This window comes from Catharus ustulatus, chromosome 10 (assembly GCF_009819885.2).
Source record: "Catharus ustulatus isolate bCatUst1 chromosome 10, bCatUst1.pri.v2, whole genome shotgun sequence".
NCBI classification, from domain to species: Eukaryota; Metazoa; Chordata; class Aves; order Passeriformes; family Turdidae; genus Catharus; species Catharus ustulatus.
The window spans coordinates 16,973,234-17,000,448 of NC_046230.1; the positions used below are offsets into that span (position 1 = coordinate 16,973,234).

The 27,215-nt window shown below is 42.2% G+C and overlaps 1 protein-coding gene across 4 annotated transcripts in view; it reads left to right on the plus strand.

The window, feature by feature from the left end:
- The first annotated feature begins 8,344 nt into the window (after positions 1 to 8,344).
- ARMC9 (armadillo repeat containing 9) overlaps positions 8,345 to 27,215 on the plus strand; it is a 59,332-nt gene continuing 40,461 nt past the window's right edge. For all 4 annotated transcript variants that reach the window (XM_033068532.1, XM_033068533.1, XM_033068534.1 and 1 more), the window contains exons 1-9: positions 8,345 to 8,408; positions 8,870 to 8,957; positions 9,492 to 9,611; positions 10,098 to 10,268; positions 11,263 to 11,418; positions 13,266 to 13,358; positions 13,974 to 13,998; positions 19,011 to 19,168; positions 20,969 to 21,067. In XM_033068532.1, coding sequence (XP_032924423.1) covers positions 8,907 to 8,957; positions 9,492 to 9,611; positions 10,098 to 10,268; positions 11,263 to 11,418; positions 13,266 to 13,358; positions 13,974 to 13,998; positions 19,011 to 19,168; positions 20,969 to 21,067 — 873 coding nt within the window. In that variant the 5' untranslated portion in view covers positions 8,345 to 8,408; positions 8,870 to 8,906. The remainder of the gene's footprint in view (positions 8,409 to 8,869; positions 8,958 to 9,491; positions 9,612 to 10,097; positions 10,269 to 11,262; positions 11,419 to 13,265; positions 13,359 to 13,973; positions 13,999 to 19,010; positions 19,169 to 20,968; positions 21,068 to 27,215) is intronic.

Sequence of the window (27,215 nt, forward strand, 5' to 3'; positions counted from 1 at the left end):
CAGGAAACTTGCTGCTTAAAACAAACAAATGAACAAAAAACAGAAACCTAACAACTTTTGTTCTCCCCAGATGTTAAAAATGAGGCTCAAGTTGTGCATCCTGTCCAGCAGAGCTTGACTGACTGCTCCTCTGCACAATCACTGGGACCTGTGCACACCTCTGCACTTGTTGAGGCTGAGCAAGGCCACAGCTGCAGCCTGGCCCAGCCATAGCACTGATGCCACAGACCTCATCTGCTTGCCAGCAGCTGCACAGATGAGGTCTGCTTCCAGATTCCCTCTGTGATCTTTCCCCTTGTTTATCCTGGTATTCATGTGATGGTGTGGGGCTGACAAAAGGGCTCAGGGTGTTAATGTTGCAGAAATGAGGGCACGTTTCTACTTGTTTCACAGAAGCCCTTTTCTTTTGTGTGTGTGCTTTTACTGCTTTCACCAAACTGGAGCAAAATAGCTGATGTGAGGAGGTTGCATTGCAGGCCTAGTGGAATGGACCCAGATGTGTAACTTGTCACACTGATGTGTATCGTTAGGTAAGGGGGAATTGTGGTCAGGGATGTGGAATGAGGAGCAGTCAGAAGGAAGGAGTGATGCTCCACCATTCACTATCCAGCTTCACTTTTCAGGCTGTAACACTTCAAAGGGTGTCTGAGCAGCAAGCCTGAGACTGCAGCCTGGGTCTGCTGCCAGCAAATGCTGGGTGAAGCTCCATGGTTTGAAACAGCACATAAATGGAATGAGGTTTTTATTGTATCTGTGTGTGGGGAGAGTATTTTATCCATGTGAACATACCAGAGTCTCACGTGCATTGGTAATAATGGAAGACAAATCTTGAGTGTAGCACCTGGGAGTTTCTCCAGCAGATGGTTTATTTTGTTTAAGGTTACTATAGCAGTGGAATAGTCTGCCTTCATTCTCTGCAAAGCTAAGGTACACTGAGCAGGGATGTGGGACTGAAAGACAGTTTTGAGTCCTAGGCTTCAGGCAAAAGCCCCTCAAATTGAAATGTCTCAGGTTGCTGGTTAGAGCTTGCAATTCTCAGCATCATCCAGATCTGTTCTCCAATGGAGTGGAGCCAAGAATGAACCTGAAATGGCTACAGACAATGTTATTGTCAGTAAAGCTGGAAACAGAGGGAATCAACTGCTTCAATCCCATTTTGGTATTGTGGTGCAAGAAACAGAAGCTGGACAAATGTACATTGGTGAGTCTTCTGGTGCTGCAGTTCCTTCCCTTTGAATCCTTTACTCCAGCGTGTTCTGCCAATGCCAACCAATAATGTGTGGGGTGTTTTTCAGGTAATTTGTTAGTAATGCTTTGTGTTGTAAAATATTGTGGAGAAGAAAAGACATTGGGAGAAGAAAAGCCCCTTATTTCAGGTTGTTCAACAGCCTGCCAGAGGCCAGATACTGCTAGAGGATTTCTAAAGTCCAAGTAGAAATGCTGGGAACAGTTGGCTCAGAAGGACCTGAAGTCCTGCACTGGTGCTTTGGCTAAGCTGTGAACACTGCTGCTTTTCATGGGAGTTTTGGCCTCACTTTTCATATTGCAACAGATTTTTCAGGGTAATCAAAACATACCTGATGCTTGCTGCAGGTACTCAGTGAGGCTTTGTAAATTGTTATGTGCAGAGCAGCTTCCACCGAGCCACTGGGTACTGCCTGGGGCACCATGGAGGATTCCTGGTTCTTTGTGCTAAATTATTCTCTTGTGCCTGTAAGATCCCTCCTGCCTCTGACAGTGATGTTTCCCCAGAGCTCCCTCACCACAAGCAGATGTGAAAACCTTGGTCCCAAACTGATTTCTGAGCTACTATTCTGGGACCACAAGGTAAGGTTACACACAGACAGATTTTTAGAGGAGATTTTGGTGACTGTGGAAGAAAAAGGCCAAGTGTGCCAGGCTGTGAACACCAGAAGGAAACTTGGAATTGGCCTGTCTTCACTTCCCCATCTCTGCCACTCTTGTTTTTTCTCCACTGTGTAAATGCAAGTGGGAAGTGTGACTTAGGATTGAGAACACTTAGAGAAAAGCATCCACTGTTTTGGCTTTCTCCCCCAGCTGTTGTTTTTCCCTCCTTGGACAGGAAGATGCTGTACTCTGTCTCATGAGACACATGTAGCTCATGCTATTTTCTCACAGGACAGTGCTCCAAAGACTCCAGACAGAACTAGAAAAGCTCCTACAGAGTGCTTTTGAGAGTTTGTGTTACAAAGCACGTCCAGACTATAGAATGATCTCATACATGCAATTTTTTTTCCTAATCTTTTCATAATTCCTCAATTTACTAATCAGGTTGCTGAGGGTGCTGCTCTATGACCACTTGAGGTCATGTGGTGCTTGAATGAAGTTCTGAGCTTTGCTCAGTCTCCAGGGTGCCACTTGGGAAATGTGGAAATGGCCAACCTGTGAGTGTTGAAAACAATATAAAGAGGCTTATACAGCCCTAAGAGGGTTCTAGTAAACCTCTTGGAAGACTCTGGGAATGTTCTGGAGATAAAACAGAAAGACTAGAAAAACATCAATGTCCAGAAATCTTCTGGAAAGGTGCTAGAAAACCTCTAAGATGACTCTGGAAACCCGTGGGATCCTGCTCCCATGCTAAGGGATCTGACCAATTTCTCCCAGGCAGTTGAAGCCAATAACCACGGGACTGGCTCAGTGCTTTGAATAATGTCATTTAGTTTCAGTGACTCATTAGTGCTGATTTCTGAGGAAGTGGTGCTCTCCTGGGCCTGTGTGGGGATGCTGCAGAGGGACCCACCCTGATTGTCAGGGGCTAATTGGATCTAAATACTCTTGACTTTGCCAGAGGGAGAGGCCGGGGTGACAGGAAGCGTGCTTCTATCCCTCCTGACTAATGGTTTCATCTCAATTAACCCTTGTGTGAATTAAATCACTTCTAAAGCATGCAGCTCTGACAGATCCCAGAGTCCTTCCAGGAGGCTGTGGACATTTCCTTAGCTTCCCCTTTCCATTCCTTAACTTGGGTGCAAGCTCCCTGCTTGACACTCTGCTGGGGACTGAAGTGGTGATGGAGATGTTGGAGGTAAAGTTCTCAAGGCCAGAGGTCTTCAAGGAGAGGGCTGAGAGCCCTGCAGCCCTCCCACCATTGCTATTCCCCCCTGCAGGCATTCAGTGGCCTCCTCCTCTCACCTCTCCCCATCACTGCAGCTCACCCTCACTATCTCTCCCCTCCCTTCCAGGGCCAGGCAAAGCTCTTCCTCCTCCCTTTCAGTGTGAAGGGTGGGCTGATAATTATGATGATGTTGGCCATTTATCTCCTGCATCCTGGCAGCTGCAGCACCCTCCACCCTCACCCCTGCCAGATGCCAGCCAGCCCCAGGCTCTTCCCTTGCTTGCTGCTCTTGGCATTGGTGACAGGTTGGGTTTTCAGCTCAGCTCTTGGCTACCTTGAGCCTGCAGCAGCAGCAGGATGGGAGAGTTGGTAATCAAGGACAATTCAGGACTTTGCAAGGCTTGTATTGTTTGCTTGTAACCTCTGATGGGACCAATGGGCCTGAAGACCTTCACCCAAGGGTGGTGATCTTTTCCCAGGGAGTTTTTATGTGGAAACAAAGGTCTTTGGTCCTTCAGTGAAAGTAACTGGTTGGGCAGACCTGGTTTAATGTGTTTCTCCAGCACTTGTGGGATTAGCCTGGCTCATGCTCTGTGTCTTGGGAGGAGATGCTGCCCCAGCCTCTGGAACTGGCTTCTGACTTGGCCTCTGAAATCCTGTTCTGTGTGGGCAAATGTTCCAACCGGCAGCAGCCCAGATCTGCAGTTTTGGTTTAAGCTGCATACTCCAGTTCCTGGCATTGCCTGCACAGCTAAAGTTCTGGGTCTTGCTCAGAAGAAATACCTGTGCAGGGGCTGTGCAGACATCAGTGTCTCTGCCACTGGGAAATCAGGGTTGCCCATATGAGCCAGAGGTGACTCAAGACCATAACTCGGACATCTCTACCCTGTGCACTTGGTCTGATGGGCCCTGCTACTTGACAGGGTTTGGTTAAGCAACATGTATGTCTGGAGTTTTTCTTTGTGTTTGCAGAGCATGAGCAGAAAATGGGAACAGGAGGGTCTACAAAGTAAAGGTCCAGGTGAAGCAGGTCCTGGAGAGCAGGGCAGAGTGCTTGGGGGGACACCCTGGGCTCACTGCCCACTGCCTTGGTGCAGGGCTGGCCAAGGGGAAGGGCAGTGGTTTGGTGGCAATGGCATTCCTGGCCATGGGTATAAATAGCTGCTCTGGTGACCCAGGGAAGAATGGCTGCACAGGCAAGGTTAATTGTCAGCAGAAATTATGGGGACATTGTTCCTCCCAAGATAACCTGCAAGGGATGAAGCATGGAGCAAATTTTTCCCCTTCAGATTGAAGGAAAAAGGGCCTGAAATATTGGTGCAGTGTCTTTGTTCTCAGTTTTAGGGTGGCTCTCCCATTTCATTGTTTTTTTCCATTCCATGTCAATGAGAACCAAGATGGATTAACTTTTTGTCTCCCCACCATGCCCTCCCAGAGGGGAAACTGAGATAACTCCTGCAGGGCTGGGCAAATTCTCTGTTTATTTTTAGCTTAAGCATGAAATCTGGGGTTCAGGGAAAGCAGCTGAAAATAATTTTCTGGAAGCATCTGCATTGAACAGCAGAGTCCATGGGTTCCTTCACAGACGAAACCTGATGCTTGGTGCTCTTGCAGGCCTGGAGTTTCTCCCTGAGTGGCTGGGCAGGTGGCCATTGGTCTGTACTGGTGGCAGCACCAAAGCTGTGCTGGTGTGATGAGGGCAGTGAGGCTCACTGGGACTGGGCAGCTTTCTCCTGATGATGAAACTCTCTGACCTGCTGTTTCTGTGCACCCAGTTCTCAGACTATTTTGTCCATATTCTTTTTTTTCAAATGGAGCATCTTTAGCTTGCTCTTTCTCCCAGCCCCCTGCCATTTTTGGCTGGAATGCCTTGCTGTTACTGAAAACCAGGTCTCTCACACATTGGCATTTGCCTTGGTTGGGAGCTTAATGACCCATGTGTGAGGTGAGCACATGCCAGAAAGCCCAGCTGGGGCCCCTTTTGGGCCAGAGGCACTGAGCTGATGTCATTCCTGCCAGAGGCACCCCCAGCATCAAAAAAGCAGTCCATCTCCCCTGGATGTCAGCTTTTTCCTGTCGGGAATCTCTGAAGGGTGATCTCTGCTGAAAAGGTACTAGCAGCTGTTTTGTTGGGATGAAGGAAGAGAGAAAAGTGCTGGAGGACTCCTTCCTTCCACACCAGGGTGGTGGCAGCAGCAAGAAGGTTTTGCAGAGGTTGGAGAAAGCAGTGTCTCCTCTAGAGAGCGGTTGAGACACATGGGGGGGCTGACATGGTAGGGGATTAGGCTGAGCCCTGGATGCTCCTGTCCTTGTCTGTGAAGGGACAAGAGAGCTCTGGCTCCTTCAGCACTGGACTGCAGGTGCCAGGGAGCCTCCTTCACTGTTTTGCAGTGGAGCTGAAAGGAGCTTTTTGGGGATCCACCAGCCCAGTCCCTCCTCCCTCCCTGCTCTGCATTGAGCAGGCCAAGAGGTTTCTGGATCTTAAGCAGAGCTGAATTCATCCTGCACCTCCTTCATGCATCCCAGGACACAAAATCAAAGTCTCTGTTGTGCCTCTCCTGGTCAGGACTTGGACAGGAAATTGTTTAAGAACAGTTTGATATAAATAACCAGACACAAGCTCACTGAATCCTGGGAGAGGCAGAGGAGAGCTGAAACCTGAGGCTCAGCAGCAGCCAAACAAGCCCCATCCAACAGAGACAAAACAGCTTTATGGCAGCCTGATGCTGGGGACAGCAGAGAGGTTTTGTGGCTCCATTGCCTTGGTTTTCTGTGCAGAGGGCCCTGGGAAAGCATGGCTGTGTTATACAGTGTGTGAGCAGCATCTCAGCTGCCTCAGCACAGGACACTGGTCCAAGCAAACCCCTCTGCTCCCCAGCCAGTCCCAGCAGCAGCCAGTCTGTGCTCCAACCCAACCAACAACAACGTGTCATCAACTAAAATCTCAAATAACTTCTTATTTATTGCCTCAAAGCTCCCTCAAAGTATTAATTGAAAATCCAAACCAAAATATTTTTGGCAGTTAAGAGCTGAAGTATGACACAGAAAATAACAGGATGTTTAAGCTTTGGAAAACGTTTCTCTCTTCCCTGCTTGCTTTTAACACAACCACTTGGAAAGGGTATTGCAAGAAGAAATTTCCTGCAAAACCTTCCATTTGGGCACAGAGAACACGCTTCTCTTTTCAAATCAAGCAACAGGTTATGATCCAGTCTGGGATCTGCAGCTGACAGAGCCAGTGGCCCAGCCCCAGGAATGCTCAACCCCTAGCAGAGATGTCATTGACACCTGCCTGAAGAAAAATCCAAACTGTAGAGCTGGGGTGATGCCCCAGGTGATGATGAACGCCCTTCTTTGGATACACAGGACAGTGGAATCCTGCTTTTCAGATTTGAAGCACAAGCTTTGTACCTTCCTGATCTTAGCCCAGGTGCTGGCCAGCAGTGGATGCTCCCTTCCTTGGGCAGCACCTCCCTGAAAAAGCGTCCCTCCCCAAGCACAACACAGGGCATAGCAGCCTTGCCCGCTCACTAGAGGAGAAATTCTGCAAGAATGTGAGGAGAAAAGGAACAAAAACATATGATCAAGCAAAGCCCAGATCCCACACAGCCCTTCCCACCATCCTGCCCAGGGCACAATGTCAGTTCTGTCTGACTTCTCAGAGAAAAAAGCCAGCTGGATGCACATCAGTCTGGAAAATGAGACTCTCTGTAAATCCCTTTCTTTGGCTGTGGGCAGTGCCTGATCATCACCAAACAGCAGGTGAGAGGGAATGCAGGGGAAAGTGTAGCTGCCTTTACAGAGAAGGGCAGCTGTACTGGTCTGCTTCAAAACCTTGGAGCCACTCTCTGAGGCGAGTCCTTCACTCCTTTGAAACGTTAAAAGAACAGGTGACAAACAGGAGGGGGAGTTCACAGTCCCATAGCATCTCTGGCTGGAGCAAGGATCCTGAAGGCTGGACTCACAGTGGGAGTGAGGGGACTACAAGTGGCCAAGGGACCCAGTCCTTCCTTCCCCAGGGATGAGCCAAGTGCCTGAAGGGCTCAAGCAGGGAAAGCCTCAATATTAATAAAGTTTGCTATTGTGGGATCTCTGAAAGAGTGTAAGGAACAGAAAAATGAAACCTCTGGTGTAGAGATACTCCCTCTAAATACAGAGTATATTCACTGTTTATGTTATTAGAAGTTTGGAGTGTATAAACGCTATGCGCTTTTATATGTATATAACTTTAGAATTTAGTATAGAAACTTCCAGACCCAGAAATCCCAGTTGCTAGCTCAATCACCACCAGCCTGACCACTTAACAATGTCCACAACAACTCCAAAACTAATTGGAACGCTAATTGTCACACACCCAGTGAGCAATGAGAACACAAACTAATGCTTAGAATAGAAATTTCCTGTTGCATCCTAGGAATTCCCTGCTGCTCTCCATAAAATATCCACGAGGCTTTTAGAAATTTCCGTAGGTTTTCTGTGGATTTTCAAGAGGCCTTTTAGGAACTCAGACTGCACTTAAAGAATTTTCCATCAGTCTGAAAATCTATTTGTGCCTTCCTGGTGTATCCTTGTTGTTTCTAGGAATTGCAGAGAATTTGTAGAGCTTATGGGCTGGGATTCCAGGGTCCTTTCTGAACACTTTGATGTGCTTCTTAGAAATTCCAGCTTAGGAATTCCAGTTTAGGAGACTGGAAGGAGCAAAGGTGATGCTGTGCTGTGTCTGGGTTGTGGGACATGCAGAAGAATGGGATTTTTGGTGGAAAACAAGCCTGTAGGAGGTGAGACCGAGCCCCTGGGCAGGACCTGACTCATCACACAACGCTGTTTTACATTGTGGCACTGTCTGCCGGAAACCTGATGTTAATGGGAAGAAGTTCACTAGCACTATTAGTTGAAAACGGGACAAAGACTCGATAAGGGGCTTGGCTAATCCCCCCCTTTGCTTTGCTGGGGCTTCCATCAGGTAAGGACTTGTGCGGCCGTGGATCGGCTCAGCCTCCTCCCGCTGTGCTCGGGCCTGCAAAGCTCCGCCCTTCTCGCCCGACATCTCTTTCAAACTAAGCTTCCAAGAGAGAAGGCTTTTCCCCGTTCGCCATTTAAACCCCGAACTGAGCCCAGCCCCTCCCGGAGCCCCCTCAGGCCGCGGCAGCTCCGCCCACCGCACGGCAGGGGGCGCTGTCCGCCCGACTGCCGCGGCCACGCCCCCGCCACGTGACGCGCCGCTCCGGGGCGGCGATTGGCTGAGAGCGGTCACGTGCGCGGGACGCGGCGCGGGGGAGGGGCCGCGGTTGCCGGGGCGACACCGGCGGCGGCTGAGGGGGAATTGGGACAGGTGGGAATGGGGGACAGGGGGATTGGGAAAGGTGGGAGTGGGACAGGGGAACGGGGGACGGGTGGGAATGGTACACGGGGGCATGGGTGATAAGAGGGATTGGGACACGTGGGAATGGGGGACAAGAGGGATTGGGACAGGGAGGAATTGGACACGTGGAAATGGGGGACAGGGGGTATGGGTGGGACAAGGGGGACTGGGGCGAGTGGGAGTGGGGGATAGGGGGGATTGGGACTGGGGGAATGAGGGGCGAGTGCAACTGGGACAGGGAGGATGTGAGGCAGTGGGATGTGGTGCAGGTGAGAGTGGGGCAGGTAGACCTTGGGCACCTGTATGTATCTGTGTGTGTGTCCGTCTGTGTCTCTCCTCGGGCCCTCTGGACATACCGTGGCTGATGGGCTGTGCTGTGCTGTGTGAGCCCTGTGCTCTGCACTAACACCTTCTTTTTTGCCATTTTCCAGCTTTATTAGTAATGAGAAGTAGCACCAGCCCTTAGCAATGGGTGATGTTTTAGCGTATGAAGCTGAGTTACTTGGACTGGTGAAAGAGGTTAGTTTTCTCTCTTTATTTCTTTCTTTTTCTCCCTCCCTTTTTGTTGTTGAAATTATTTTTTCAAGGCAAGGTTCCTCAGTGTTTGCATTCAGAGCCAGGCTTTGTAACTGAGGTGTAAATTCTGGAGTTGTTTATCTGGCTAAGTGTTGCTACACTCTGAAATCGTGCTGGCTCCTGTCATGCTCTCTCGGTTCAAAAGGCTCAATGTCTGTTAAATGCCAGCAGTAAATTTTCTTCTTTGGTTGAATGAAATTACTGGCTAATCCAAGAGGCATCATTCTTTCAGAGTGGGTGTACTCAGTTGTCTCTGGGATGCAGGAGGAAATTTAGAGACAGTATTTTCCCACCACAAGGTATTGGTTCTTGGTTTATCACCTTGAAATCTTTAACATTTATGGACCATCATTTGGAGAAACTTTGGCATTTCATGGGTCATTCATTGAAGCATTAATCACCTAAAAAAAGGATTAATCATTTATTGAAGCATTAATCATCTAACAAATGTTGTTCCTCTACGTTTTTATCTTGTAGTATCTGGATTTTGCTGGATTTCAAGAAACAGTGAAAATACTTAAAAAGGAATGTAAAATAAAAGGGAAACCACTAACTAGACCAGCAGATTCTTCCTCAGAAGATTTGTTGCTTGTTCAGGTAATGCATCATTTACACTTACTTTGAGTAATAATGAAAACAGAGGTCACTAACCACCCTATGAGTTATTGTGACAGTGAACTGTCTGAACAGATTCTTGATTATTTGAAGAACTTTCCTGGCAGTCTTCTTCCAGCACAGTAACCTTCAAGTTTGAGGCTGGGGTTTTTGGTTTTTTTTCAGAACTGCAGTCATTTTGAACTCAAGGTGCTAGTTTTGATTTACACTATTTTAAGATTTTACTGATACGCTTGAAAATTTGGGCTTTGCTTCTTGTATTGATGGTTGATTCAGGCTCACAAAGATAGTAAAGATATGTGAAAAAAGAATATTTGGGTGGTCACTGAATGATGGGGATATTTTTGGATAAAGCTTTTAACCTGAAGTGTTCAGATGGCACTAGAATTCTTCATTCACTAACCTACTGCTGAGAAAATGTGGCTCTTCTGTGTTAGGGTTTTCACTTGATGCTTTTTCCTTTGACAGGAAGGAATGCTTAGAGCATTTGAAGATGGTGATCAGAAAGTTTTCTTCCGGCTCTGGGAGGAGCGTATTTTGTCTTTAGGCCGGGACAGTGATCCAGTTGCTCAGAACCTGGAGTTCTATCTCCAAATCTACTTTGCCATCTTCCTCTTGAAACAAACTGTGGAAAATCCTGTAAGTTTAGTTCACAATTTAGACCTCAGATTGCTGTTGCTTGTTTTACTTCATTTGTCTTTAGTGTGGATGAGAATGGGATATTTTCTAAGAATCATTCCAAGAATATGTATCCAGTTTTGGCCACAGTCTGCATTTTAGTTCAACCAGATTCTTTGTATTGTGGAGTACAAGGGTGGAAGTTGAACCTGTCCTTATCCCGAAGTTCCTGAAGTATTTAAACTCGGAAAATACCAAAATGGCAATACTTTCACACTTGTAATTGTGGATCATAGCAGATTCTTAAAACACTTATTTTGCTCTAAGTTTGGACTGAAGCTGTGAGTTGAAATACAATAATTTCTGATTAAATGGGGAAGCTCAGTTTTGACCAGCTTAATATATCATGCTGAGAAATATAACTCCCAAGGTGTTATAAAATACAATCTCTGTTACATGGGACTTTTATAATGAAGAGACATTTAAGTAGCCTGGACTCAGCCAGATCAGCCAGGGCTTAATAGCTCCTGGCCTTCACCTGCCAGCTGCTACAGGAGTATTTGGATGCTGGCTGTCTGTTTTCCAGCCTCTAATGAGCTTTTATTCTGTTCTGTGTGCCAGTTCCACTTGCTGTGCAAGTGGATTCTTTTGTTTCTGTACCTACAACTGAAATAAAGCATGTCTGAAGTCAATGTTTTCTCTCTGCCCTGAGTGTGGCAATGGCATTTTTCTTTAAAACTCTAGCCTGAAGTGAACAGGAATCATTTACATGCAAAAAGCAATTGTCTGTCTCTTTCTTTGGACCTGACATAAACAACAGCATTGGTTTACGTTTTCCTTTATGACTGGTAAAAGCAGACACTGTGTTCTCTAGTTAAATAAATACTGGTTTTTAGATAAAAATATTCTGGAATTTCAAACTTGGTGTTAATATACTTGGGTCTCTTATTTGCCAGCTTTACAGTGCATTCAGAATTACAGTTTTCTAAATTAAATCTGCTGCTTTATTTCCTAGGACAAAGCTGAACTTGAGGAAAGGATTTCTTTTTTCAAGGCATACCTGGAAACAAAAGGAGCTGCACTGAGCCAGACTACAGAGTTTCTTCCCTTCTATGCTTTGCCTTTTGTTCCGAACCCCATGGTACATCCTTCATTTAAAGAACTTTTCCAGGTTAGTGTCTGTGTTGCAGAGGTGGTTTTATGATGATTTATACTGAGAATTCTCTGCACACCACGCGGGTTTGTGGTTTGATGTTCCGGAGTATTGCTGGCAATACCTGTGGGGAAGGTGCAGCCACCATTTCACCTGCTGGTGGCTTGCTCCTGCAGTGCAAAACTGCACCTCAGCTTCTCTGTTGTGCTGGACTTGGACTGGATCAAGGAATTGCCTTCTTGCCTCTTGAATGTGTGTGTAAACAGCTCCCAGATTTACATATCTACACAAATTAGTTTGTAAAGCTTGTATAGTACTTTTTAGAATTATTTGCTCTGAATGGTTCCCTGGCCATGTGGACAGTTGGGCTGGCCTGGCTGAGCAGCTGTGGGCAACCACTCTGGTGCAAGGAGATATCTTTAGCCTGCATTGCTGCCACACTGCTTTTGATATCAAGTCAAAGTTTAAGTGATACTTGCCCTAGGGCTGACTTTGGAAGTACCAGCTGATGAGGAGCTCCAGTTTAACACCAAAAAAAGGCATATCCTGCCATTTTCCTTCGGGACTAGCTATAAATAATGAGATAGACTGTTCGACCTCAGAGATGGAATATGACTACTCTTTATTAATTATACTTAGCAGCATTTTTTTAAAATGCCTTATCTAAGATGAGATCCTCAGGTTTATTCTGAGTAACCCAGTCTCCAAGCTCTTAGTCCACACTCACTCATATTTTCTTGTGGGAATTGTTCAACTCATTCCATGTTAGTGTTGAAACACAGATTGTTTTATGTTTAAGAAAGAGCAGCAGTGAGTCACTAGTTTACTAAGCAGAGTCCTTATGGCATATATTTTTCTCAGGCATCTGATACTTTATATAGCTGGAGTTCCTGTCAGTTTGTGTAATACATCTTGAAAAATCATGTGCAGTCCTCTCTGTAGGAGACAAGGCTCCTTTGGTAACATACAGCATTTTGTGGTACACCACTGTCTGGGAACTGAGTTGGTAAATGCAACAAGTAAATTCTGTACACTCTCCAGCATGGTGAAATAAAGGCAAATCTGAGCTGTAAGAACAGCTTGCAACATGTGTATATACAGCAGTAAATTTAGGGAGCTCCTGCTACTTGTTGGAAGACGGAGCTTTTTTTTCATTGGCTGGCTTTTTCTCAACCAGAAGCAGCTTCACTGAAGGCTTGAAATAGAAGAGTATTTGGTAGATTCCTAGATCTAGTTTGACTTTTTTCCTTAACTGTTATTTTCTTGTGCATATGAGACACTACGTCAGGCAGAGGACAGCATTCCAGTTAATGTTGTCGGTCTGTTCTGCTGGTCTCTTTTCCTGCATGAGCTGTTTTTCTTCAAATCCTTATTTTAGAAACACTGTACCCACCAGCGTCATGTCATGATGCTTGCAGTCGTTATTGACAAAAGGTACAATTCCCAGATCTTGTTAGGAGCAAAGGATGAAAACTGAGCAGTGCAAAATTATTAATTTTGTACTCTAATACATGTGAAAAAATTTTTTATCTTTTTCTCAAGTTGCTTGTCTTTAAAAGGTGCTTTTACTTTTGGGGAAGTTGTTGCATGTGCACCAACACCATGTGATAGTTTTGTACTTTATTTAAAGATACATTGTGTTTCTAGAACTCTTGTCTAGGGATAATACTGAACTCTCCTCTGACTTTTTTATGCTTTTATGGGGAGTGAGCAAACACATTCACTACAGTAACAGTGAAAGGAAACTCTTTTCAATCCAATGGTGGTTGCCTTGCTTACTAGTGGGAAGTTGCTGTGGTCCAAGCACTTTCTAAAGAGTGTACGTATTTGGTGAACAACTGTCATTATTTGTTTTTCTTTTCAAGGAATCTTGGACAGTGGATTTAAAGGCAAGATTGGAAAAGTTTCTGTCTCTGACTCTGAAATCCAGACGGACTCCTCGGCTTCTCACTATATTTGTATCCTTGTAAGAAAACACTTTGCAGATAACTAGAAATATTGTAAAGAGGAAATATAGTTTAATGCAAGAGTGTGCTGCTAAGATTTACTGCAGAATTGCAGTAACATTACAGTTTAGTGTGTTTATGATGGGAAACACTGTTTATATTCCACATTCAAAACCAAACTTTTGAAAAGGTCATATAAAGACAATGTACAGATCCATATGAACCTACATGTTTATCATGAGATCATTCTTTGTTTCCCTGTATAAATACACGATACCGAAAGGCAACAACCTGACCCGACTTCTGTTTTAGCATTTCTAAAGCTGGTAGTCTTTTAAATTAGCCATTTCAGGCACTAGCTGAAAGTTTTCTAGGGCTTTTAGGGGTTCTAGAAATTATTTGGTCACTCATAGGTCAGCAAGATATTTCAACTCCCTAGGCAACATTATGAGTTGTGCACTTGCAAGATTTTTATGTATTTATTGTTGATTTATGTATTCTGTGGAGCACCAGGCACTTGCTGTTGGCTGGGACAGTAGGAATATCTGGTTTGGCCAAGTTTCTCATTCTGAAAACAAACACTGAAAACCACATTTTCCTTAACTGTTACTCTTACTTGTGCAACAGAAGGAGAGTGGACAGTGCAACAAAGGTAAATACTGGGCTGTGGTAAGGATGTTCTGTAAAATTGTCAGGGGCTGTGAAAGTAATGGGAGGTTCACCTGCAGGAGTGGGGAAACAGTGATGCATGGCAGAAAGTCTTTGGAAATCCAGACCCCAGCTTTGGTGATAGCTGTTGATAGCTTTTCTGGCTCAGTAAGGTTCAAGCAGTCAGTAAGTATGGACTAGAAATGGGAAAGGGCCTAGTAGTGGGATTTGTATTAAACATCTATTCTGTCCTGCAACATGGTAAAAACAAGTGAAGAACTCCATACAAAGTGCCTACCACCTTTCCTTTTCTAGTTCTGATGAAATTAAGTTACCTCAGATTCCCTTCCCTTGCTTCCAGGTTTTATGTCTCATTCAGTTGCTCTGATGACTGTCTGATGATCTTAGACAAAGTTGATTTTTGTTCCTATTTTCTCATTTTGTTTAAATAGTACATCTTAAAATAGTGAATATTAGTATCTCCTGAATAAGAATGTGTTTTAAGTGTGACTGGCTGAAGAGTTGCATTGTGAGGTGAGCTGCTTACACACACTGTAATGTATGTGTGTGACTTGGGGCCCTTTAAAATAATAATTTCAGCACAGAATCCTGTTAGATGCTGATAACACTTAAAATATGTGCCTTTTAAAAATCAGTTCAATAAATAGAACTTAGGTTTCCAACTACCTTGCATTCATTTTTTCACTTGACTTTCTGCATATACTTTCTAGTTAGGGATCTACATGAGACCAGCTGGATTCTTAAAATTGCTTTTTCTCTTGAGATATTTTAATCTGTAGGTTTACCATGAGGATTTACTTTTTGTAGATTGAATTAAGCAGAAAGTTGGGTTTTCTCCCAGTCTGAGTTCCATGTATTTTCTTTGTTATTTTGTGCTTTGTGTTGTTGCATTAGACTTTCACTGAATAATAGAAAGGTCTTTTGGATTTTTGTTTTCCAGAAGTTACACTTTTTCTTGTGGAGGACTCTTCCTGAAGGCAATAATCCTATGCTCTTATTAAAAAGAAATAACTATGCAATTGGACCTGATTTATTTGAGACCTAATTATTTTTAATTTGGGCAGGTTCTGTGCTTTGTACAGGGACTGTCATGGCATTCAGTTCATGCAGGTCAGCCTTAATTTGCAGATCTGTTCTGTGCCTTGGAGTTTGAGTCAATTTGGATTTTTCATAAAGGTTACTTGAGGACTGTCTTGTATGAAGGTTTTGGATTCAAGAAGCTATTTTTACAGTATTTCACATCACTTGGGATCCACAGCACTTACTCCCCAAATAAAGAATATAATGATAAAAAATATTTACTTTATCAGTGAAGGGGAAATGCAACTAAAATTTATAGGCAACACATGAATGAAGAGCAGTATGGCAGTTTCCCAAAAACAGCCTTTTGTAAATAGTTGCCAGTCATCAGTTTGACATGCTGAAGTACTTCAGGTTTGTGTGGGGTGGTGTAAATGCTTTTGAGGGTATCCTGGAGTGTTCAGTGTGTTTACCTTGCCTGATTTACCTGCTACAGTCTGGCTTTTTACCCATTTGCTAAAAAAATTCAGTTTCTGTATGACTTCCAAAGCTATTTGGCAGTTGTGCTTAATTTATGGTTCTCCCATATGTTTTCAGTTTGGCTGGAAAGGAAAAAATTGCAGAATGGTTGGCATCTTGCACAGAGAACTTCAGACCTTCTTTGTGTCTTGTCTGCTAGCAGGAACTGAGAGAATTAAGTATTTGGAAGTGTGTTCAGCTGCTGTTCCCTTCACTGCCTCATTACAAATCTGTGGATGGTTTCACAGCCACTCTTCCACCATTTTGGGGAGGGGGAGAGTGGAGGAAATGTGTCAGGCTCCTGCACTAGAGAAGGTGGAGCGTGACCTACCTGCCCGTGAAGATTTGCTAAAGTCTAAATGACTATTTTTGTGGAAAAATGTCAGTTTAGAATATGGATAGTAATTTTTAAGCAGGAAGGAGACTCCTGCTTCTCCTGGGAGCAAGATTTGGTGTCCAGCAGCAGCTCCTGAGACCTGCAGCTCCTCTGCTCAGAACTCTGCTTCACTTTGTGCAGGAGCTCAGCTGGCTGGAGTCAGTGCTTCAGACAAGTATGTGAAGGTGGGCTGAGATTAGACAGAGACAGAGCAAGCACAAGTTCAGGAAGTGTGTTTCAGGTGTAGGTAAGTTGTAAAGGAAAACAACCAATCTCTCACTTAGAGAGAAAAGGTTATCGTGGAATTAAGTGCATATGTGTAACTCTTTGGCTTCTTGTAGGAACTGGGGTTAGAAGACTTGACAATTACATGCATGAGAGAACAGGCAAGAATTCTGCTAGAAACATGTGGTAGTTCAGATGATACCTAATGCCAGCATCTTCATTTGGCAGAGTCACAAACTTTACTATCTTGTATCTTCCTACACTAGGACTAGTTTAGTCCTCTGTGCTGTATTTTTCCCTCTTTTCCTCCTCATATGAATAATATTTCAGGTAGGTATTTGGTCCAGAGCTTATTTTTCCATCCTCAATAAACTTATCGTATGTGCAAAGCATTTGTCAGTGTTGGGAGTTGTGTCTGGAAAAGAGAGAAGCCACAGTGTTATTCTGATTCCTGTAATGGTGCAGTTTCATCATTACTGCATAAATGCCAGCTGAAATGCCTCTGAAAGGTACCATTTCCTTTTACCAAATCTAGACTGGGAAGGTAATGATTTAACGTTTTAAACAAGGGATTCAATACTAATTTTTACCAGGGCTGGTAGCTCCCTGATTTGTCTAAATGAATGCTGTTATGGGGATATGGCAGCAATGCAAGGAGGGAATGGGGCAGCACAGGACCAGCTCTTCCAACAGCTGTCTGAACTTGCAACAACTGCTTGCCAGTGATGAGAGCTTCCTGCCTTTTCAGCAAGAGAAACTGTCATGAAAGTCTTTCTCCTTTTCAGTAAATTACTTATGTGTGAGAAGACAGTGATATAAAAAATGCAAGATGTGCCAACACTGTGATTCCTCTCAGACACCCTTTTCTCAGCTTATATTTGCTAATCTGTACATTTAACAGCCAAGGGGTAAAATTGGACCCTGTTTCTGAATTTCCAAGACTAGTGTTCATGAGCTGCATTGAGTTTTGGTTATATAGTTTTTTCCTGCTGACTGCAGTTGGAAGACATATTTTCATCACTAGAAATTTTACTCACTGGGCTATGAAAAATAAGTAAGCTCTGAGAAGGTTTATGCTTTGGGATTTGGAGCTTCCAACTTTCCTCTTGAGTGAAAATCACGCTCTAGATACATCCATTGAAAATTTTTGAATTGGATGTGTTGTGTCACAGTTAAATAAAAATATATTCCCATTTGCTTATCTAGGCTACAAAATAAAGTGCTGGAGTAGCTAGTTTTGTACAATGGCTGCTCTCAGAATCTTTGTTAGTTTAGAAAAATGTTTTTTGTTACGAAGCTGTATCATCTTAAAGCTGTGGTAGCAGTTTAACAGTAATGGCTGTGAGATAAAAGCAAAATCGAAGTTGTATTATTGTCAAGGCTGAATACTTTGGTCTTTGGAAGCTATCTTAATTCTTCTGATTTTTAAGTGAATATTGATTGGAGTTGAGATGATTTTGACAGCTTACAGAGTTGTAAAAAGCTTAGCAGTTGCAGCAGAATTGCTTGATGTTACTGTTTTAGTGGTGTTTTGTTTATTGGTCTGGGGTTTTTTTTAAGTGCATTTTGTTGGATTTGAACAGGATCTGTGGCTTGTCACAGCTTCTGTTGTTATTTCACACCAGGTTTAGCTCCCTCTTAGGAAGTGTGAGAAATATCATTAGGGTGGCTTGATTTGCAGCCTGGTATGAGGTGTCAGTCATAGACCCTGCAGGTGCAGAGTGCTGTGGTTCTTGAATGGTTGTCAGAAAGCAGCCATGCTTAGAGAGAAGGAGGCTTTGAGAGTAAAATCACTGTGTTGGGGTTTTTTTCTTCTTAACTTGTAGAAGTACGAAAATACACCTTCTTGTACTCCATGTTTTATTTTAAGACTCAGTTTATAGCTAAAGTCTACCAATGTACATTTTATCTAGAAGATCCCATTAAAAAGATAACTTTGTTGTATTTTCTGAAAGCAAAAATAGACTGTTCTGCCACCTACTGCTTTAAATATCAATGAGATAAACTGTCTCATATTGGGCTGCTTAGAATGCTTTACTTTAACTCAGAAGATTTTAAATCTGTGAGAGGGAATCTTACTTTTGTCTGAAACTCCACAGTCAAGCTGATTCCTTCCCACTGTTTAACAAAACATCCTATGGTAAATATTGGGTCTGTTTGCAGATGGGCCCCATGCCATTTTCACAACACTAAAGCAGTACTGGCTTCTCAGCAAACTAATTTAAAACATAATGTTCTAGCAAAATTCACAACATCAGCCAAAACAGTAGAATTATTGTGCCTCCCTTCATGGTTTTGTCTGGTCACAGAGATGTGCACTGTGCACCACAGCTCCAGGTTCCCTGCCCAGTTCCATGCAGGATGCTGGCTTGGTTGGGTCTGAGACTGGGGTGGAGGAGCAGATTCTGGTACTTTTGTCTCCTATGTAATTGAACCTGAAGGAACAAAATGTATCAGAAGTGTAACTTTTTTATTATTCAGATTAAAATGAAAGACAAATTTGAGTTATTTTCAGAAACCAAGGATATTAAAAGTAAGTGGCATAGTTTACCATCAACCATTAAATAATGGATTATCCTCTTCACAAAAGTATTCAGTGATGTTTACTGCCTTATAGTTGTGTTGCTACTATAACTGTGAAGCAGTTGGTTCTTTGGACAATTAAAGCTTAATAAATACTCATAGGTGTTGCAATAAAAAGGAATCTTCCTAGAGGTGGGAGATTATCCTTGTAGGCAAATTCCACACCTCAGAAATGGAGGTTGTCCCTTCAGAGCAGTAAAAATGCTTGTGGGTTCTTTTGTCCTTTTGTTTGAATAGGTGATGCTATTTCTTTTTTGTTATTCTCTTGACAGAAATGATACAACATCTTCATCAACAGTTAGTGAGGCGTGAGCAGAGGTACCTGACCAACCTGAAACGACTTCACAAAATGCAGATAGACTACAGTAATCTCCTTGGAATCACTGCAGAGCTGGTGGATTCTTTGGAGGCCACAATCACTGGCAAGATGGTAAGAGATGACCCAGGTGTGCACTTGCTTCCACACCCACCAGAAAATGGAGACCAAAGGGTGAATTAAGCTTCATAGTTATGAGCATTTCTGTTAGAGCTTCGGCCCTTTACTAATGAGACAACACTTTGGATGAGCAGTTCTCCCATTGCCCTGGTGAAGGAGGATAAAAGAAGTGCAAAAAGTGGGTTGAATTGTGCTGGCTCAGAAATCTTGAAAAAATTATCACCATCTCACAAGACATCTGAGATCTCTTGTGAGAGTCCCCTTTTGAGCTTTGACATAGCAGTGATTAGAGGGCATTTTAGTGATTACTGACTGCAGTCCAGCCCATCAACAGTTTTTGTGTATTAAAAACTTCAGTCAGGTCTGTTTTAAATTCCATGATAGTGGAAACAATCTTCTTATCCAAAATTTTGCTGAAGAAATGCTTTGCTCTCTGTTCTGTTAAACTGGATTGTTAATTTAATTGATAAAGGGAACAGGAGTGAGTGAGTTATTCATCATGTGAAATGGGCCACGTGTATGTGACTGGAGAAGGCACAGCTTTCCTAGCAGTGCTTTTTATATGAAGTTGATTGTCTTTTTCATGTGTTGTGCTCTCTCCTCTGGGAGCATAAGTTCTGTGTAACCTGAAGGCTGTTCTCATGGCAGATGTTAGTGGCCTCTAGGTGCTTGTAAAGGAACTGTGAATTGTTAGCAGGGAGAATGACCTGGCATTTCCTGTACTGCCTGCTGAAAAGTCCTCCTGTCATGAGCATGAGCACCTTATGGTTTGCTACTCTGCAACTGGGATCACTGCTCGCTATTACTGCAGGGAAGAATTTGCCTTTGGGTGGATTATGCTTTACAACAGATTAAGGAAGGTGCCTGCTCAACAATCAAATCCCAGTCATTCATTTGCAGCCTCCTATTTCACACCTCCAGGGATATCCAATTACCCTCTGTGGTTGGGAACCGGACACTGGTTTTCTTCGATTGCGGATGTTGTTCGGTTTCCTTTGTGAGCCTTGTGCAGAGCGCTCGTTTGATGCTTCCCAAGTGTGTCCAGCTGAGGGTGCTCTTCCGTTATGGATCCTGGGTTCTGTCATTTCTGAATCCAAAGTGGAGTTGGGTACTGAATAAAGTGATATTGAAGTTACAGAGTTCTGAATTTGAAGGGGTTCATTGCCCTGCTGAAGGTCTGGGAATATCAGGAGTTTTCCCAGTTGCATTTCTATAATCTCAGTCCTCTCATCTCTCTTCTGGGGAAGGTACTAACTCTCCTGAAATTAAGATGTTCTATTGAGGTGTAGATTTCCCAAAACAAAAACACTAAACCCACTGAGATGTTTTGCATTGAAAAACAAAGTGCTGTACTGTGTAATTCATATTTATTCACTCTGCTGTACAAAACAGTTGTGTAAGTTTTGTTCTTTATGTAAACAACACATCAGCATTGTTTCAAGCTCAAAATTGTTTCATTTTTTAGTATGATTTGATTTTGAACCTTTTGATTCACAAAAATCTGTATGCCAATAGAGTTGTGACAAAATCTGGTTTTCTCCTAGACTCTCTGAAATTGTTTAGCACTAGTGTTGCCAATAGCATAACAATTCCCAGATAAAAAATTTACAGTTTTAAAAATTTCTGTACAGAATGGTAGTTGGAGTATATACCTTGTGCTTGTGTCAGTAAGCCTCAGGTGTGTGATTTCTTACTCTTTAAGAAAACCAAACAACCTTTAGTATAGAAACACTTGTCTGATAGAAAATGTAAGTTTTATGTAATCCTGTTCTCACTTTGTTTCCTAATTTCTAGATTACACCAGAGTATATTCAAAGTGTTTTTGGTTGCTTGTTTAGCAGTCATTTGAAACAAGCTATAGCACACCACATTGACTTCTCGAGGCCTGGCACTGTAAGTATAAATGTTTGGGATTTTTACAGTAACTCTCTTAAAAGACAATACCACTTAAGCTACATATAGAACAATAAATGTTCTGTAATGGGAAAGACAAAATATAATGTGTTGAAGCTTGTATAAGAATATAGCAATATATTGTTTTGTTCATCTTAGATGGAGCTCAGTGACCTGGTTGTGTAGTTGTATCTTTGTAAGTATGGTTAATTCTGTTATTGTGAGGACAGTAAAATTTGTATCAGTTAAAATGCAAACAAAATGCTTTAGAAAACCCCAAACCAAATGCTTAAACTAATGTTCTGAGTGTGGCTTGATGGCACATCTTAGCCAGTTTAGTTTAGTTTAATTTAGTTAAAAAGGGGAGCGATGTTGCTCGGCTCTGGACTCGTGCTCTGTTCCTTTCTGTTGTCAGTGATGCTCCTGTAACTACAGAGAATTGGCTTAGCCAGCTGAAGGAGAAGCATCATGCAGGATCATGAGAACAAATGTGGAAAAGGGGAGGAAGGTGCCGGTTTTAGATGAGCAGTTAGCTGATACACTTAAGCTACCTTACTGATTTATGTGATGTTTTTTTGACATCCTATCTAAGAAACTTTGATCTCATTAATAAGCAGCTCAGGATCCCTAGGGCTGGTTTTTGCCCACTTGACCATTCTCTGGTTTCTTTTCAGATGATTGCAGTACACCTCTCTCATTTATGTTCTACTCAATCTCTTCTTCCCTAAGTGGGGAGAGAGTTCTGGGGTTATTTTTCAGCAGCAGAGCCAGCTTAGGATAGTTTGTAGTGTCTGTGAAACTATTTCAGTGAGATGTTAAATGACTTAATGTAAGAACCGTTTGGTGGTACAACTTTTTTTAATACCTCGCTTGTTCAAGCTTTTAAAATAAACATTAATCATAAAACTACATGAAACATTTTACTAAGAAAATATTGTGTACCACTGTTTTACAAAGACAAGCCAAAATCATGAACTGTGCTTATCATTTTTGCCGTGGCAGGCATTCATGTGTACTTAACTTTGTAGCAGGAGAACTTAGTGAAGTGTCAAAGGAAAAGCAGAAGAAAATAAAATTCCTGCTCCTTATTCTAGCCAAGGTTTTTAATAACAGTGCTGCTATGGGTACATTTTGTTCCTTTTTAAAATCTGCTACATAAAGATAGGGAGATAATAGAAATGCTTCCTTTTCTTTTCTATGTGCTAATATTTTCAGAGATAAGTGTTATTCCTCATTACTCTTCAAGCTGTTTTAAAGGCCCTCATTTTCCTGTTAATGGTCAGAACTCCTTTCTCCTTTACCATGAGTTTAGGAGGTGCACTCTGCAAAAGCTGCTATTTCAGGTTTCAGGAAGGAGCCAGGATCTGTTTGTCTGCTACCTCAATAATAGGTGCTGTCTGCTGCTCCGCTCTCCTCAGATTTACATCATATCCATAGCTTATGTCATCTCCCATCCTGTAAAGTCCCTCTTCCCACCCCATCTTTCTTCTAACCAACAACTTTCAGAGGTCTTTCCTCTTTCCTTGCCAGTGGCTTTTTGTGATAATGCTTTAGATACCCATTAGTCTTCTGTATTTTTGCCATATTATGTTGAGGATGTGTGAGTTTCTCCTTCACTGTACTGAGATAATCCATTCTGTACAGCCATATGCCTTCTTCTCTCTGTTCCTGTTCTCTCCTTTGCATCAAGACTTCTCCTGTGCTTTTAAGGTGCTCCATTTGCCCAGGGTTTTGCTCATCAGTTCTATTCTTATCATACATTGATCCTCTAGTCGTTTGAACCCTTTTAGGAAAGGGGCAGAGGGAAGAGTGTCATCCTTATGCGAGGTTTTGATTTCTGCTCCCCTGAAAATGTCTCTAAAAGCATTTCTACTACAAAAGCACTATACTTACGACACTATGGCCACTTTGACACAATTTCCAGCTATGCAGATAGGTTAGAGAAGGAGGATGTATTGGTGGTGGATTTTTTCCCTGCTGGAAGTAAATTCTTGTCTCCCTTGACTAGGTTAACCTGAGTAAGGCTTTGTTCTCCTGGCATAATTGTATCTATTTTTATATTAGAGTTTGCTAGCAGAACTATTTCTGTGTGACTTTGTGGGTCATTTATCCACACTGTTTGAGGTAGTTGCTGTGGCAGCCAAGCTCTCTAGTGAAGGACCAGTCTAGTTACAGCCCTGAGACTTTTTAGCTTAGGGGCTTCTAGACTCGTTTAGGTCATGCCTTGACTTTGAGGTTCTGGCAGCTACTGTGGTTGAACTCTCATGTTGTTTCTATAAGCAGATCCACACAGGCTCTCTGAGGCATTAGCTAAGTTTTGGAGGGCTAGCCTATCTGCAAGGCTTTGCATACAGGCATTAACTGCATCATAAACAGGTTTCATCTTATCCTTTTGTCCCCTCTTGATTGATCGTATTTTCTTATTTCCCAGGTAAAGAGTTCGGTATGGCAAACATGTACAAGCACAAATGTTAGAAGAAAAAATATATATTGTCTTATGAAAAGAAAAATGAGACTTCTTTATCATCCCAGAATATTTCTAGCCGCTCCCTGGCTTTGTTGATGCAGGAAGCCAGATGAGATGAACTAAATTCTGATTGTTTGCCACTACGCCACTCAGGCATGCCATTACTTTTTCTTCAAAGATTCAAGTACTTCATTGTTATACACTCAGATGTTATTGTTCTATCCTTAAGTGGTTTCAGGTTTTTACATAAGTTTTGGAATAAAGCTGGAGGCACTGTGAGCCAGACTGAGTAGTAGCACAAGTTCACAGCATCTGTGCTGGATTTGTTTGGAAGGTTCCTTCCCTTTTTGCCCATAAATACTTAGAGGCGCTAGTGTGGTCTTTCCAGCTACTCCATTTCACAAATACTCCTTCTCCTTCTGCTCTAAGGGGCAGCCAGCTCCCTAATTGCAGAGGGAAGAGACTTAACAGAGGAGCAGCTACTTTCATCCTTACCTTACCCATCTTCTTACCTCATTCTGTAGGCAAGATAAGTGAGTGGCTTAAAAGAAACAGTCATTGCCTAAAGAGTTTTATCAGGCATTAAATATGGTGTTTGTTGGTTGTTGGTTTGATTTTTTCCCCCCTCTTCACCTTGACTCTTCAGGATGATCCTATCTCAGTGACATCATCAATGTCAGGACAAGACCCTGAAATAAATTGGTTCTGCTGGATCAATATCTCTAAATAAACAAACAGAAAAGAAATCATTAGCAAGAAAATTACTTTTTTTTGTTGTACTGTCATGCAGCCTTAAATTTCCACCACTGTTATTTAGGGTATGAGTGGACATGCATTACATTATTTGGAAAGAGGAGGTGCTTGAGTTTGCAGCCAGTTGTACTGATGCAGCTCATGGGACAATCCAGGTTTTGGGAAAGGTTCTGAGAGCAGAAAATGCTAAAACTGCATCATTCTCTGAGATCTGTATTTCAGAGTATATTTTGCTAAATCTGAGTTTTAACAAAGTTTGTAAACAAAAGTTTTACTTTTAAAATATTAAAAGTTTAAAAGTTAAACTTTTTAAAAGTTAAAAGTTTAAAGTTTTGTTTTGTTAAAACTACACTGGTAGTTTTTAGTTACACTGGGAAGGAGGATGCGAGTACTGTAACCAAAATGAAGTATTGTCCAAGGAAATTAAGGAGTAAAGATTATGTCCTTGGTAGCATTATTTGTATGCAAAGTTGGTTTTGTTCCCAGTACATTGTGCTTAACTTTTAATGTTGGGGTAAGTTGTATTGTGTAGTAGAAAGCTGTGAGATCTCAGGCTTTGAAATTACAATAAAGGTGACCTGTATCAGTTGTTCATGTGCAAACATCAGCTTCCTGGCTTGCCCCCCGCCATGGCTGAAGGCCTGTCCTTTCAAACTGGAAGAAATTTCTATGAGGAGAACAAATCCCAGAGGCAAGTGTTACTGACCTGGCTTTAAGACTGAGGCAATGACAGCCAAAAGAGTTTTCTGTTGTAATCATACCCCGAAATCTTAGCAAGGGCTTCTAGTGTCAGCTTTGTGTTCTCTGGTGAGCTGGATTGGATCTCATTCATTTGCAGAACAACTCCGTGTCTCTTGCCAGCTTTGTGACCTCCTGGGTCAGCTCTTGAGCCTGATCTACAATCCATTAACAGGATGCATCTGCTGCTTGCAGTGGGAGAGAGGCCACACTACCTTGTTACAGTTGGGAGACTTTCCAAGGCTCTCTAAAGCCCTGTTTTACCCTAAGTTTTTTCTCTTAGCTGCAGTTGAATGTTATTGTCACCTTCCATCATGTCATTTGACATGTGTGGTCCTGAACTGGGAGATAAGAAACCTGAGAGAATTGTCAGAGCAGAAGGTGTGGATTTAAGAATAGAAGGTCAGAGCAGAAGGTCTGACAAGCTGAGGAAACATTTGTTTGAAGATTTAATAGATTCCTGACTTTCTAGTGTTCCTTTGGATAGGGAATTGATGTGAGTAATGGTAAATTTGAAATGTATAGTTTCAAGTACAGTAATCTATTACAGGACTATCACAGTCCCTTATATTTTTAACACTCTTAAGATAAGTCAAGTTTTATTTTTTTCCGTTTTTATTTCCTAGTCCTGATTTGTCTGGTGGATAAGAAGCAGGGGTTGTAGTTTTTGATGCCTGCAATTTTCTTTTCAATACACATCATGAAGCCAAGAGGATTCTGGCTTTTTATCACAAACACAGTACATTCATACTCCATCAAAAGTAGCACAGGCTCAAATCTGAAACCCAGACTGAAATAAGGTGTACACTTTCCTTGAATATTTTGGATTGGAGATAAAGTAATAAAGTTCTCTAACTTTTGGATTAGAGGCAAAAAAGGAACTGCTTCTTCAGATGTGCAGTTTCTGTCAATAATAGATGGGTGTTAACCACTGGAGAATCTTTCTGTGACCTGAAAGCTGTGAATTTGTTTGCATGTATTGTGACTGTGTCATGGAATAGAATAAATACCCATTATGTTTTTACTGCTATTCAGTCTGATTACATTTACCTGTAGCTACAATTAGGTGAATTAATGTCCCTTGCAAGTTTTGGGTCTCTTTTGACACCACTCTTGGAGCTGTGAAAAGTAGCAGGGTGGGTTTTTTAAGTTCTGTTGCTGAACAAAATTACCAACTGCTCTGTAAAGTTAAACTGTCACTTACAAACTGTGACCAATGAAGGACTTTTTGTTTTACTTTTGGGATAGCTGTAATGACTGCTATGGACTCCTATTTTTCTTGTATTCTATGATTTTTTTCCTCAAACATGTTTTTTATTGCAACTGTGTACTTGCCATCAAGCTGTAATAATTGTTGGCAAGTATTCCATTACTTACTTATGAAATTTCTGCACCAGCAGACCACATGAAACCTAGGATCAGGGTAACAGAGGTTTTTAGTTTGTTTTTGAAATTCTCTAAACCATTCAGAGTGGATTCACCAAGCATTATTATGCAGATGTTTGCTCTTTCATTTCAAAATAAAGTGCACATTGCAGCAAACAGCATCTACCCTAAGTGAACTTTTCTTTGGATGACATAATCAGTTTTCTGCATCTCTGTCCATGGGATTATTTTTATATGTTCCCATTTATATATGGAAAAGAAGAAACAAGCCTACCTCTTCATGTAAGCAAAGAGAAGTTCATTTTTTCTTGCTGATACAGAATATAATGCCCTTTTCACAAGTTGCTGCAAGGTTTTTTCTTTTCATGAACTCTTTAAGGGCAAGGTGTTGCCTTCAGTAGAGTTTTCCACAAACTTTTGCTGTTACTGTCCTCAAATCATAGAATAGCCTAGTTTGGAAGGGACTTTGAAAGGTTGTCTGGTCCAACCTTTTGTGATTTTCTTTAATGTTAAAAATTTTACTTTAATGCCATATTTTGTCTTGATGCCTACATCAATTTTCACTGACTCAAGTCATGCATGTGTTGAAATGTCTCTCCTCATGATGCAGTTTATCTCCTGGTTTCTTTTGCTCACTTATTGGTCACTGTTGATGTCATCCTTTGTCTTAAATTTAATTTTAAATTCTCTTTGCCAGGAACTGTCTGTATGTGTGTATAGCACCATGAAAGTTAAAGTAATCATTCAAATCAGAGAACTTTAAGTGTCATGGTAATAAAAAGAAGAATGTCAGACTTTAAAAAA